General features: G+C 44.5%; 1 protein-coding gene across 1 annotated transcript in view; it reads right to left on the bottom strand.

Annotated features, from left to right (window-relative positions):
* PRKG1 (protein kinase cGMP-dependent 1) overlaps positions 1-8,675 on the bottom strand; it is a 1,225,781-nt gene extending 1,217,106 nt beyond the window's left edge. Inside the window, exon 1 of the mRNA XM_088459635.1 lies at positions 8,003-8,675. Coding sequence (XP_088315761.1) covers positions 8,003-8,274 — 272 coding nt within the window. The 5' untranslated portion in view covers positions 8,275-8,675. The remainder of the gene's footprint in view (positions 1-8,002) is intronic.
* Between the last annotated feature and the right edge of the window lie 7,215 nt (positions 8,676-15,890).

Genomic DNA, 15,890 nt, shown 5'->3' with positions numbered 1-15,890 from the left:
CCACACAGAGGGCATAACTAGGCACGCACCTTACAACCATCTATACACGGACCAGTCTCCTCCATAGTGAGTAGAGCCACCTAATAGCGGCGGTGGACGGCGGAGGACCACGTGACCTCACAGAAGCGTGGGACTCGAGCTGTCCCGCCACTGAGGGTGACTGCAGCCACCTCGTCCATCAATCGGGAGCCGCGCATGTGAGAGAGAAGCAAGCATCAGGAGGATAGGGTAAGTTGACGGACCAGGGGGCGCTGCCCCTCCAGAGCGTAACACGCGGAACATTTGTATTTGTACTTTACGAGATCTTCACATAGATCTGAGACAGTCACCTCTGATTAGGAATTGGCGCACATACAGTGATTGACAGTTATTTCCATTTTATTACCGTATATCATTAGTGCCTCAACGCACTACCCCTGGACAATTTCACCACCTTCCGTTTAGGAAAATAAAGCTTAATCCCATATATTTCCACAATTTTTTCCCCTCCCCCCTCATTCCCTTTCGCAATACCCCACACCACTGCAGGTACATTAGGGATAAGGTTAGCACTGTGACTATCCTGAGAACCTATTTTAATCTGCTCCATAACATATACCCGGTTTATATTTACAATAAATACCTTTTGTATCACCTTGGTACTAGTGCATATTTCATTATGGGTAATGTATTTGTTCAATCATACACGCTTTAGATTAATTAATACATCTAGCGCAGGTATTTGTGATATATAATCCATATTGTAAAATTAGGGGAACTGGGATAGACCCCTGGATACCAGCAGCTTATCATCACTAAAGTGAGCGCAGGTTCTCACAACCTCATTTATATAACTATACTGTAGCGTTCGGACCCTGCCATGCCACTGCACATGAGTAAAGAAAGATCTCTGCCCAAGGGATGGGAAAAGCTCCAGCCTACCAGGAAAGAATCAGAAGATCCAACCCCACCCGGGCTTACACATAGGGAACACTGCTAAATACTTTTTCCAATACTTTTTGGGGCATATTAAACAGCCTCATATACCTGCCCCTATGTATAAGTTTAGTAAACAACCGAGATATCTGTGATATCTCTGGTGTCACTGCAGTAATAACGAGGAATGTTACTTAATTGCACCATAATTCTTTGAAAACATATGTTAATAAATAACTTTAATCAGTAGGCCCCTTATAGTGAGGACATGTACATTACGTTTTTATTACATTCCTTACATTTTGCTGCACCCCCTGAGATACCAACCTCAGTTTGCCTCATGATAGGCCCATCTTGAGCAGCCCTAGTAACACAGAAGCAGTTCACACTCCCTTAGGGCTTGTACTCACAGGTGTTTCTTCACCCGTCCTACACTTCATTCACCAGAGGTAATACACAGTTTAAGCGAAGCTCAAAATAGCAATCTTTTAATCATTATGAAGAACACTTTGTCTATACTCGCTGGAAGCTGGATAACACCAAACACAAAACAAGTTGCATTCAGAGTCCATCCTGCGTTCCCTGAGTATAGACAAAGCATTCATCATTGTGATTAATAGGTGAATATTTTTAGGTCTGCTTACACTGAAAGTGTCGCAAAAACACCATGGCCGAATGTATAACTGGCTGAAAACCCCTCTGCAAGGCGGTATTCTTTTCATTAATCTTCACTTTGGACTATGGTAGTAACATCCAGCAACTGATAATATGCCAGGGCAAAACACCTTTTCCTTAGAAATATATTACTTAAAAACAGTAACCTGTAGCTGTAGTAATTAGGAGATAGGGGGTGGGAATCTTCTACAAAATAAGAGCCCTAGGGGCCTATTCATCATAACTAAAGTTTCCCAGGAGGTAATTAGGTTTAGAACTCGCATGGAGTTCTACCTAATTACCTGAGGAATTCATCATTCCTCCTCTCCATAACTATCTATTCCGAAAAGCTGTCATTTTTGCGATTACAGCTTTTCGGGAAATAGATAGTTATCCCTCTCTACTCTAACTTACGGCAGCTGGAATCCGTGCTGCGCATGCGCTGTTACATCTGTAAAACCAGCATATGCACAGCACTGCCTAGATGCGGTAAGTTTGTAACCCCCCCTCCGCTCACCTGCCACCCTCCCCCCCGCTCACCTCCCCCCCGTCCAGCACTTACCTGCCCGCGCAGCAGCCTCCGGCTCCGTCTGCTATGCTGTCATGTGGTCTCCCAGCAGCACACAGTACTGTTTAGAAGAAAAAAAACCTTGACAGCATAGCAGACGGAGCCAGAGAAGAGACCAGAGCGCCGGAGGGAGACGCCGGGGGACCTGCACACGCTGACACAGGTAAGTGCTACCTGCTATTCGTCACCTCACAGTGGCGGATAGTAACTCCATCAAATTCCGAAAATACATAATTTTCGGAATTTGATGAATACCATAATTTCCATATCCCCATACTAATGTATGGGGATTCTGGAAATTAACACAGGGGGACTTAGCAAGGAGATATCAGTATTATCTCCTGTGCTAAGTATCTTCATGAATACTAAAATAACGTTATTTAATGAAAATGTCCTTAAAAACTTTATTTTAGTGTTGATGAATAGGAAGCCTAGTTACATAAATAGTATTTGTATATGTTTAACTTCACTCACTATACATATCTTATCTGACCCAGTGCAGATAATGGACTGTATTGCTGATTTTGTCCTTCCTATGTGTGCAAGACAAGTAACAGCACCATCTCTGGGTAATTATTGGTGATGTCTAGGGCTTCAGCTCTGAGTTAAGTAAAACAAAACTATCAAAACATAGTTGCCAATTGTACTGCCATATTTTATCCAGCAATAGGTATTTTTCTTGCTTCCCCCCATAATAATAATAATAATAATAATAATAATAATAATAATAATAATAATAATAATAATTACACTGTCCATGGTATCGGTGGTAAGGTGCCTATGTATTGCAGCTGGTGATGTGGATAATAGGTGAAAATCAATAATGCAGTTTTTTAATGCTTAATGGTTTTTAATTATTAATACTTTTTTTTCAAAATGTTTTATCTTGTGTTTTTATACTTTTTTTTTTTTTGGAAGTCTATACAAGAAGTATTGTAAGTATCACGTCTATCTTATTTTTGCTATCAACATCTCAGGATGAATAAAGAAGAATAAAATATTTTTTCTCAAGCAAATGATTTTTTTTTTATTTATTAGCTTTTCTCTCTAACAAAGCCAGTTCATGCGTGTGCGATGCGACCCAGACTGGCCATCAAAGCAGTCATTTCAGTCTTACTGTTAACAGCCATTATCGCTGCAACAGAACACCTTTGTTATCGCCATACAGCATATTAGTAAATAGGCCGGTAATAGAGTTGAAGTGCTCAATTCTAGTATAAACATATATTGCTACGATATGTTCATGAACTATAAGTGCTATTGGTATATAGGAAATAAAGAATATACCTTGGTTAGCAGTGCATTTTCGATGTACACTATAATGTACTCTGACATTAGATTTATCCCAAAATGTCCAAATCCAATTATGGTAAAAGATGTTTATTTTTTATTTTTTCCTAATCAGAGCATGCTTAAAGGCAAGAAACATTTTCATCCCACTTCTGTTAAAGTTACTATACACATCTTTTTTTTGCGGGTCAATTTGGAAAATTTTAGTTAAATTCACACACAATTGCGGCGTGTTGGTCTCCACAAACTTGAATTTCACCGTACCTGGATGAAAAAAAAAGTTGGAAAGGGACTTCTATTGTATGGGATCTGGCTATTCAGTCTGTCCTCTGAATTAACACCCATACTACAGTATATCTTCCAGCTTGTAAGCAGCAGCTCTGGGTATAGACCAGGATAACAGCAACAAGACTGAACATCCAGATATTAAAATGCTGGCCACCATTACATTTGGGATCTGGCAAACCATCATTTTAGATTCCAAAAAGAAATCTTTAAAAAAAAAAAAAATTCAGAAGATTACCCAACACCAACAAAGTCTGTGTAGTTTAATCAAATGTAGCAAATGTAATATATTATCCCACTATTGAGACATATTAGCCAAATAGCCCAGTTTGGCGTGCCATGAAAAATATGACTAATGCTGGGCATACACGGCAAGATAAAATGTCTGTCAGACCGACAGACATTTTATCTGGCCGGCTGCCAGCCGCAGATGTCCGCGGCATACACTGTGAGAGAAATCTCATAGTGTATAGCCCGACATCTGCGCTCCTCCCCCGGGGGAGGAGACATTTCCCTGTTCCCTCCGTAGGAAGGAACACAGGAAATGTCTGTCTGTCGGCCGCGCTGGGCATACACTGCCCGATGCGGCCGACAGTTACCGGGTAAATATCGCATCGGACGGGCATGCTGGACAACCCAGCATGCCCGACCGAGCAATATTTAACCCTCGGTCGCCCCCCCCACGCTACAATTATCGCGGCGATCCGCCGATATCGGGCGGATCATCCCGATAATTGCAGCGTGTATGGCCAGCATAAGTTACTCTATGGGCCTTATTCAGAGATTTTGGCAAAGCTGATATTTACGCAGATGGAGCGATTGTTTGCTATTAGCACATGTGCGAAAGCTGTGCTGCATATGTGCAGTGATTGCATTGCAATTACGCGCATACAGAGTAACCATTTGCAAAGTGAGTGACAGGTAGTCAGCTTTTGGGGTTGGTAACGGGACGATGGTTAGAAAAACACAGGCATGTCTCAAAAAGTCATTTCATGGGCGTGTATAAATTAGCCATTGCGATTGCCTTCTCAGCATGAGAGCCCGCTGCGTGTTAGGAGAGCTGCCGTGTTTTTGGCTGGTCATACCTGACTTACATGCTACATGACTTGCCAATGTGCATTGATGTTACCGATATTTATACTGTTGCATGCCGTCGGACGGATATGAGATTGCAGCAGTGGCCATCCCTATGCTCAGCTTTGCTTCGGAAGGTATTAGTATATTTTAACAACTGCGGTCCGTGAAAGAATGCAATTGCATTAGCGTAAATCTCAGAATCGGGCCCTATGTGTCCTGTTGCTTAGTATTTATGCTGAACTACTAATGAGATAAAAGCACAAACTCTGTTACCCTGTAAACCACAAGTAGATCAGCGTGCTACAGCAATGCAACGAGAACACTAATCTGAGAGAAAAAGGCAAGAGACCGGGGGTTGATATGACTGATGCAGCCCATCATGCAATAATACCACGATGGCGACAAAAGCACAAATTCTAAGCCCCATTTACACTACAATGCTGTTTGTATTGTATGTAGTTGTAGTGCAAAAAATAAGCTTTTAGAAAAAATAGTAAAATATGAAACTAGCTATCCGTGATGTGGCGTCTAAATCACACCGTGCTTCTTATGCAATAGAACGCAAAAATGTTAGGTGAGCAAGGACTCATTTGTACTGCATAGAGCTTTGCATCTGGTATACTAGTATAGACAATTATTGCAGAGGTATATGCAGAGCGTAAATATGGGATTCTAGGACGTACGTTTTTAGTTAGTAATTTGCATCAACATTTCAACTAACAGTCTTCACTTTGATCCACAGTTCAATACAAATAGTTTGACAGGCTGATTAGTCTATTTCAACCCATACATGAGGAAATGTGATGACCAAAAACAACTTTGATCTAGAAGAGTTACAGGTCAAATTCTCACCTGGGGCAACTTTTATAGGCAAACCATCCAATAGGATATATTTTTTATTTTTTTTAATTAGCTCAGACAGTCCAGTTCCAAAAAAAAGCATAACAATGATGACATTACAGCAGCTGCCATTTTGATCAAGAGACCAAGCTAGCACAATCTCAGGTATATTACATCACTGCTAGACCAAAACCGAATATGACTTAATGCCTTTTGCACTGCACAGTGTCATTTGGCAGAATAAATAGAGGCACTTTGTGCTGGATAAAATAGATTTAAGTGGGAACGGATATCTATGAGCCAGAATCCCAAATTGTCACACTTAAAATAATCCGATACAGTGACAGTCACCTCAAGGGTACATTGGCCTCAATATAACTCTGTCCATGACCTTTATATGACCACATCTTTACTATTTAGGACAGGATGCGTCTATATTAGACCTCTTACTCCAATCACAAAGAGTTGGCCTTGTTCGTTGTCACTACTTCAAAACCAACAACTGTTCACTATTTTAACGCATGTCCGCATTCCTGCTACATTTTGAATGTCTGTTTGAACATAGAGCTTTCTCCTTATGGAAATGTGATCAGGGGGTTAAGCAGTATTTTGGGACATTTGTTTTTTTGTTTTTTTCTTCCAGCTAGCAAAAACAAAAAGCTACGCCATGATGACTATCAGCATGGGAATAGGGAGGAAGGTTGCTCTAGTAAACGCTAAATCTATATCCCAGAAGACAATATTTAAGGCCTTGTCATTAGCTGTAAATGTTTGTCATTTGGAGAATTAACCCATTCGCAGCCGTAGCAATATGTGCAATCAGATGTTCCGTCTGCCTTTGGTGTATATGAGTTAATTGGTCTTTTTTGCTGTGCTGACACAATGCCGATGAATAAAATAATAATAAAATAACTAGTGAGCGAAAAAGTCTAGTAAAGTAAGTGGTGATACAATGTGTGTTATTACTATCATTGTTATAAAATCACTGTCACAGCAAAGGTGATCCACTTCTTATCACTTCCACCTCCACGAGACCCCCTACTTCATCACAACATATTCTAGGTCAACGTGCCCTACTTTATGTCCCTATACAATTATATCACTATTCTCCTAACACTAAATGTGCTCTTGCCTGTAAAAGATCAAAGTATTTCAACACATAAATATAAAATGAATACATGATGTTTCCTGGGCCTCAGGAAATATTAATTTAAAGAGCCACGAAAAAGGTCAAATAAGTCATTAAACGTTTAAGTACATATTAATTAGACCATCAAAGGAAGATTTGATTTTAGTCACCTATTGACAGTGTTCACCTTTTAGCCAGCAAAGATGTGTCCTACCAAGGGTCAGGTTAATAGCAATGACAAGACGACAGCTGGCGTGTTTAACCCCTGAGGCTCCCAGCATGTCACATTTATCCTTGGGTGAACTTCATTCATTTCAATTGTACTGTACATTCTTGTACTCCTTTATTAGATAGATAGATAGATAGATAGATAGATAGATAGATAGATAGATAGATAATCACCATTGCAACAGTTACACACACATACACACACACACACACACACACATTGCTATGGGGTGCAGCAGTGACTCTGTCCCTCACAGCCTGCTCTCCTCATTCTAGTGCTCTTCTGAAGTGTGCAGCCGGCACAGCTATGAGATCTGATGAGCAGTGTATGCAAGAGAAAAGGAGGGGAGGGGAGGACTAGCTAATGGGATATTAAATATCCTGAAACATGCATTTTCAGCCATGTACTCGTAGCTCCTAAAAGCCAATAATGCTCTGGACTTCCTCTATTTAATTTCCAAAGGGGGCTTAAATGACAGGTCAGATCGATGCTACTTTACCATTGTCTGTGGCTCATTTACATCTCCTTAAAGCAACACAACTGCCAGAGTACACAGAGATAATACCATACTGTACAGCTAATACTGTATGTGTAGATCTAATGTTCTGTCACAAACATAGCGGAAAGTGAAACTTAATAACAGGAAGTTGTTTAAAGCAGCTGAAAACTTTTGTGAATACCCCCCTTGGGTTTCACCTCTTTTCTTTTTTCTAAGCATTTTCTTTTGGGCACAGCTAGAATGATCAAGTCCTGAACATCAGCCATTATTTTTTTTTAAATCATGTTTCCTGAAGATTGGATGCTGTCCATGCTCTGCTGGAAAGTGCAATCTATAAAGGAAAAGTAAGATTCATAGGTACATCCTGCTAATGTAATTAACCCATTCAGATCTGCTTATAACTAGGCAGCAAGTTTTGTGTCTGCTGAAGATCAGGCTAAAAAAGAGCAAATTACAATGACAGCAGTGAGAGCTACATAGCCCATAGCTGTGTGTACTGTAGAAGGGTCCTCCTACCTTTCAGACTTGGTAAATTTTTTAAAGGACTGCCTGGTGAGGTCATGGTAAGATCTAAAGCTCTGAGACTCAGCTGAGATGCCCTGTGCCCTGGTGGTCCTTGGTCCAATCTGGGGGCTGGTTGGCACAGCCAGGACTGACTGGTACTTGTGCAGCTTTCTCTTCAGCTCCTGGATTTCCTCCTCTTTCTCTGACAAGCGGTTCTCCAAGTCCCTAATCCTCTCCTCCTTCAGCATCAGGATCTTGGCGAAGTCCTCCTCTAGGTCACTCATTCTCCCTGGGTGTTTTGGCAAACTTGGTGCCCCTGCAGCAGTCTTACAATCCCAGGACAAGATGACAGAGGAAGCCTCCCACTGCTGTCTGCAATAAGGTGCCTGCTGCCGCTGCTGGTGGTGAAGTTTCTCCCAACCCACTGCTGTATGGACTGGAGAGGAGGCTGAGCAGCCTGAGAGAGGATAAGTGCTAATCCAGGGTCCCTTTTGGGAATTGCTGATTATCTTTCATTGGGAAACCAATTAGAGCTGCTTCCCTTTACTCTGAGACCCCTCTAGGATGAATCCATGGAAAGCAGGTCAGTCTCCCCTTACAGAGCTCCTGCTGGACTGGTCTTCATCCCACCATCATCACACTCCAGCACTAAGTGGCTGGGGAGAGGAGGATACACTAAAACGCTTTGTGGCACTCACAAGTCTTGCTCCCTGAAATAGCAACAATTAGCATGTGATGCAAGCTGGCTGTAATAGGATCCTGGGATGCTGAAATCACAGGAAAACACTTCTTATACAGATATATATATATACATCCAATGCTCTCTGATGTGTCACCCAGTCTGATCTGCTGCTTCTCATCTGCTGAGGTCTCCTGCTCTACGGATTCTTGTCCTAGTACAGAAAATGCTGAATCTTTATTTTTAGTTATTTAACTGTACCAGTACCATGCAAAACCTCGGACATACAAAGAGTCGTGCTTCAATAGTGGGCAATCAGGCAGAACATATGATTTATGTGCCTTTTATTTACAGTACTGCATTTCTTCTCTACTCTCTGTCTGACCACTCTCTCTCTCTCTCTCTCTCTCTCTCTCTCTCTCTCTCTCTCTCTCTCTCTCTCTCTCTCTCTCTCTCTCTCTAAGATCTGTTATACATAATATATAAAATGCATTTAATTTATGCCTAAAATTCAAAATCACTTTTTTTTATTTTATTGTTTTGCTCATACACTGCATGCATGCAATACATTTGTCATGTTATAGTAGAAGCCAACATCATCAGAATATATTTGCTTATAAACAAACAATGATCATAGTAGATTTCAGGTACAGTATATTATAGAAGATCATGCTTATATTTTAGTATATGCTAGAGCACAGGTTCTCAAACTCGGTCCTCAGGACCCCAAACGGTGCATGTTTTCCATGTCTCCACACTGAATCAAGTGAAATAATTAGCTTCACCTGTGGACCTTTTAAAATGTGTCAGTGAGTAATGAATACACCTGTGCACCTGCTGGGTGACCTGCAAAACGTGACCTGTGTGGGGGTCCTGAGGACCGAGTTTGAGAACCACTGTGCTAGAGGTTCCCAAAAGCGGTCCTCAAGGCACTCCGACAGTTCAGGTTTTAGAGATATCCATGATTAGGCACAGATGGTTAAATCAAATTGAATGCTGTACTAATTAAGTCACCTGTGGTCAAGCATGGTTATTATTAAAACCTGGACTGTTAAGGTGCCCTGAGGACCGAGTTTGGGAACCTCTGGTATATGCATGTAATGATTCATTGTATTCCCAGCATGTGACTTTCAGGCACTTATAACAAGTAAACAGAGCCAGAATTATTATTTATGTATTTTTATTTATTTCGGAAGTTACTTATATAGCGCACACATATTCCGCAGTGCTTTATAGAGAATATTTTAGTTACATATGTGTGATGGTAGTTGTTATTTATCACAGCAGGGGTCCCAAAACTGTGTTTAGCTATAATAAAACTGTAAAGATATCTATCTACTTGTGAACGTCAGTTTCTCACGCAGAGACTGACATCTTGTGTTCAGATAAATTAGTGCCAAGAAAGTATTAAGGAAAAACTTCTGTTTATTTTGCTTCCCATGAAATCAAGAGGACATTGGGATGAAGGCAGACTAAATTTGGTTGGGGAATGATGATCCAAGGGCTTCCCCAGGCGTGTTTACTTAACTGGTGGCTGGCCACAATTTGTTGAACTACAAATCTCAGCATGCAAAAAGGAATTGAGGACATACAGAGAATGCAAATGACAGCAGCAGCTCTGATAAATCCACGACAGCATCCAGGATGTATTCAACACAATATGTTTTCATTTGAATTCTTTCAATAATCAGGTATAATAATCCTTATTTGTTGGATGAAGAATTTGCTGCCTTTTTTTACCTTTCATAGTCATGTGATATAAAGGCATTTCTTTCAGTTCTGGTAAAGTTTACTTTCCACATGTACATTTTAAACTACCTCATTTAGGGATCTATTCATTATCATTTAATTTACACAAAAGCAGGTGAAAATTAAATTTTCACCTACTTTTGGAGAAATTAAGTTTGCTCACGCACACCTGCTCCCTCACTATGGGGCGCCGGACAGATCAGAGGGCGCTGACTGTGGCTAGAGTCCCAACCCTGGCAGTTATTTAATCGAATACAGATTCCCCGGTGCTGGCTCCAGGTACACTTCTTTCTGCTTCGTTCTGGTAGCCAGTGCTCCCTGATCGCCTCCTCCTCTGCCCCTGCACAGTGACACACCTTAGCATTGGGGGGCAGGTAGGCATGGCCATGGGTCCTCTCACGGGCTGGACCTCTGTTAAGTGTTTTCAGCAGGGGAGGCTGCGGCCACGAGTGGGAGAGGGGGGTGATTGTGGCCGTGAGTGGGGTGGGGAGAGAGAGATATGTTACCAGCATCATAGGCAAACGCAGGGGGGGTTTCTGTCTGCCTGGAAACCCCCCTCCCCAGCCCACACCATGACCACAATAGAAATAGTAATATAATGGAATTTTACTAGCGCTGTATGTTCTTCTCAGTATCATAAATGAAATAATTAGCACCACCTGTGGATCTTTCAGTGGCGTAACTAGGGCAGGGCGGGCGGGGTTTGTGCCCTGGGCGCCGTTGGAACGGCGGCGCGGGGGGGCGCCGCCGCCCACGGTACCGGCCCGCCCGCCCTAGTTAGCCAGTGTAGCGCCGACCGCAATGAGTGCGGTCAGCGCTACACATTTACACAGGATCGGCGCTAGGCTTCCAGCGCCGGTCCTGTGCTGCACGCCTGAGCCCGTTCCCTCCCCCAGGAGGCGGGCTCAGGCTGTGCATAACACACGCATCGCCGCCAGTGCTGGCGGCGATGCGTGTGTTAAACAGCAGCCAATGAGAGTCAGATAGACTCTCATTGACTGCTGCAGCACCCACTGCAAGAGCCGGACTTCCGTCCAGCTCCTGCAGTGGGTAATGGGACTGACGTCATGATGTCATGACGTCTGTCCCATAATGCTGAGCGCGCCCGCCCGGGCAGGAGCGGCGTCGCAATCAGGAGCAGAAGCAGAGATTCAGGTAAGTTTATTTTTATAGATATATATATATATATATTTTTTGTAACCTATCTGCACAACGGGGGAGGGGGGTGGCTACTACCGGGGGGACCTCTACTGGGGGAGGGGTGACTACTACTGGGGGGACCGCTACTGGGGGAGGGGTGGCTACTACTGGGGGGACCTCTACTGGGGGAGGGGTGGCTACTACTGGGGGGACCTCTACTGGGGGAGGGGTGGCTACTACTGGGGGCACTATTGGGAGCACCTACTCTTCTGGGGACTACTACTTGGGGGGGAACTACCCCTGGGGGCATTATGAAAGGGGCCTACTAGAGGCACTGCACTCGGGGGACCACTACTGGGGGCAATAATAGGAAGGGCCACTACAGGGGGCACTGGATAGGGGGGATCACTACAGGGTGCCTGCATAAGGGGACCACTACTGGGAAAACTGCATGGGGGGGGGACTACTGCTGGGGGCACTATATAAAGGGCACTGCATAGGGGGGGACTACTACTGGGGGCACCATATAAAGGGCACTGCATAAGGGGTTACTGCTACTGGGCGCACTGCATTGTGGGGACTGCTACTGGGGGCACTGCATAAGGGGAACACTACGTGGGGCACTGCATTTGGGGGGCCACTACTGGGGGTACTGTATAAGGGGCACTACTATGGGCCTGCATAAGAGGGACCACAACTGCATACTGGGGGTACTACTGGGGTTAAGGTGCATATGGATAGGAATGTTCAGCGTGAAAATAAAGGGGTGTGTCATGTTGACACGCCCCATTTTTAAGTGACCACGCCCATTTTCCAGCGCGCATATCGGTGTGTTGGGGGGGGCTCCGTTTTCATATTTGCCCTGGGCTCCAAATACCCTAGTTACGCCACTGGGATCTTTTAACAAGTATCAGCCAGTAATATAAATAACCTCTGCACCAACAAGAAGATTTGGAAAACATGCACTGTTAGGGATGTGCTGCTATAGAGCCCAATATGTACATATATGACCAGGGCAGTGCTAGGTTATTCTGCTGCTCCTCCAGACTCCCGGACTTGCTCCAATGGTCTGGAATGGTGCTCACATCTAAAATAAATACATTCAGCTCAGGCAGGATGCCCTACTGCCGCATTTAATGGCTTACTGTGATCACTGGTCCTGTATATGCTGGAAGTATGACACACAGTACACTTTGTATGACGCATATTAAAGCTGGATAAGTGGAAATTATGTCCTCTTCATGGACTGGCCACACTCACTCTAAAATCAGGCATTTGGAAACCCCCCTCTAGAAATCCTGCGCTTCCCACTGAGCGTTAGCCTACTGGTGGAATTGAATGGCGGTGAACTGCAAGGGAAGTCCCTGTAGCTCTGACACCCTAAGTAAAAGGAGAAAAAAGGGAGCAGAGGAACACAGAAAAGAGCGGTGAGAGGGAGAGAAAGTAAGAGGGAAGTAGGGCTGCCAACAGTTTATTATAATTACAATAATTCTTAATATTTATTATTAACATTCAGTTACTTTTTTTTCACTTTACATTCACAAGCTCAACTCCTCACCTTGTTGCCTGCCTGCAGTATTCTCCTGCCAACCAGCAAGCCTCCCTGTCTGTCTCCCTGCCCCCATCCAGTCCTCTCCCGCCTACCTGCACACCTCACTGACTCCAGTCCTCTTCTGCCTGCCTGCGCTCCCGCCTCACCTGCCTTCAGTCCACTTCTGTCTACCCACTTGTTTCCTCACCTGCTTCTAGTCCTCGTCCACCTCCAGTCCTCTTCCATCTACTAGCATGTCTCCTTACCCACCTCCTGTCCTCACCCACCTGCTCACCCGCTTCCCCTACTGCCTCCAGTCCTCTTGCCCAACTCTCCGCCTGTGGCTGTCATTACTTCTGGACAAGTGCCCTCTGCAGCTGCTGCTGCCACTGGAGCTCCCTGCCCAGATCTGGCCCTAGCCAATTTGGTGCCCTAGGCAAAATTAGCAGATAATCCCAACAGCAATCTGAGTTTATCGTGTATGTAGTTATATTGCCATCGGACGGGATGCCGCTGTCCGTCCATATACCAATGCCAGAATCCCGCCGCCCGCAATAATGCTGATACTGATATCCCGAAGGAGATCAGGATACTGGCATCAGCATTAGGGATAGACACCCCCCAGGGAGGATTAGGGTTAGGCTACGAGGAGGGGTGTTAGGGTTAGGCACCATTGGGGGGAGGTTATGGTTAGGCACCACCAGGGGGGAGGTTAGGGTTAGGCACCAATAAGAGAGGGTTGGGGGAGGGGGAGGGTTAGGGTACTTCCCCCGTCGGGATCTTTAGTGATTGGGCTTCCGTCTATTCAGCCGCCGGCATATCGTACTTCTCATACATTATATATATATATATATATAAATAGATGATGCCCTTATTTTGCGCTATGATGTATGAAGATTGCTGCACCTCCAGTGGAACCCCTGTTAGCGGGAACCCAACACAATAAACATACAAACAATACTTAGAGGACGCAATATTGGTTGAATATCATTGCTCAAAATTACAAAAAGTCCAATATTGTCCTTTTAGATGGAACTCTTCTCCTTTATGGAAACTTCAGCACAATTGATGGTAAATGCCATATGCTCCAGATAGTAACTTTCTAAAAAAGACCCACTCCCCCCCAAAAAACCCCAAAAATGGCCCAATGGCCTAATATTAGGTATAGTAAATAGTAGATTTATTAAAACACTTTTCTGTCAATTTGACATAAAACATTAATACATAAAATTGCTTACACAGCTAATTTCCCATTAGTTATGACAGTGGAAGATAGCATTTAGTTGTCCTGCGGTTTATCCCTTATATGGTGAATTTCAAAGCAGGTTTCTCCCTTCTGACCAATGAATTTTAAGAATCACACCCAATGCGTTTCGTCCATTAGGACTTCATCAGGGGTATATACATCCAAATTATACGTCATCCCATAGGAAGATATCGGAATATTGTCCCTAAGGAGGACCCAAATTTATATATGGTTCAATGGACAGTTGACGAAAAGTTGTCCCAAAAAAGGACTTATTCAACTGAGGACAATTCTCAAACTGCGATGCGCACTGATCCCAGGACAGCGTGCAGGAGTGGTACCTCCATTTAGGGCCTGGAAGTGCTTTTGCAAGCCGCTGAGGGGAGCAGGGTTGGCAACAGAAATCTTGGTGAATGATTCACCGTTTATCCCTCTGCACTAGGTACAGGCTAGTCAGTTTGGAAGCCTTTTCTTACCTATATGGTGGTTTCTCTGCAATGGAGAATGTAAGCCTCAGTGAGCAGCGTCTTCAGCTGGTATACACTATTCATGTAGATCACACTGTCTGGAAGATGACTGCTTAAATAGAAATATAACCAATGTCATCATAACCAGATAATGTATAGTAACAGAAGTTTTTGTGCAGGGCAAAATGTGAATTTCCCTGATCAAACAATTTCTTTGACTATCCAGGATTGTTACCTCAAACCCTCTTACATCTCTCCATCCTCATGCCCCCCTGTGGTTCTCCAGGCTCCCCGTGTCTCTTCATCTCCCGGGCTCTATGTCTCTCCCTCTCCAGACCCCCTGGTCTGTCTCCAGGACTCCATATGTCTCTCCAGTCTCCCCTGTGTCTCTACATCCCCAGGCCCACCTGTAGCCTCATTCTCCCAGCTCCAGTATGTCTCAGCCCATTCCCCCAGACCTAGTGTGTGTCTCAGCCCTATTCTCCCCGATCTAATGTGTCTCAGCCCATTCTCCCAGACCTAGTGTGTATCTCAGCCCCATTCCACCAGACCTAGTGTGTCTCTCAGCACCATTCCCCCCCACTGTGTCAGCCTCATTCTCCCCCTAGCCCCAGCGTGTGTCCTCAGCCTTGCCTTCCTCTCCCCCAGCCCAGGGTGTGCCTCAGCCTTGCCTTCCCCCCAGCCCCAGAGTGTGTCTCAGCCTTGCCTCCCCCCAGCCCCAGTGTGTGTCTCAGCCTTGCTCCCCCAGCCCCAGTGCATGTCTCAGCCTTGCGCCCCCCCAGCCCCAGTTCATGCCTCAGCCTTGCCTACCCCCCCAGACCCAGAGTGTGTCTCAGCCTTGCCTTCCTCCCCCCAGCCCCAGTGTGTGTCTCAGCCTTGCCTTCCCCCCAGCCCCAGAGTGTGTTTCAGCCTTTCTTTGCCCCCTCAACCTCAGTGTGTGTCTTAGCCTTGCTTTCCTCCCCCCCAGCCCCAGTGTGTGTCACAGCCTTGCCTTCCTCCTCCCCAGCTCCAGAGTGTGTCTCAGCTTTGCCTTAGTTCCCTCCCCCAGCCCCAGAGTGTGTCTCAGCCTTGCCTTCCCCCCCAGCCCC

Source organism: Taudactylus pleione, unplaced genomic scaffold (genome assembly GCF_031769625.1).
Source record: "Taudactylus pleione unplaced genomic scaffold, aTauple2 ptg000918l, whole genome shotgun sequence".
Classification (NCBI taxonomy): Eukaryota; Metazoa; Chordata; class Amphibia; order Anura; family Myobatrachidae; genus Taudactylus; species Taudactylus pleione.
This window is presented reverse-complemented; position numbering and strand designations above follow the sequence as displayed.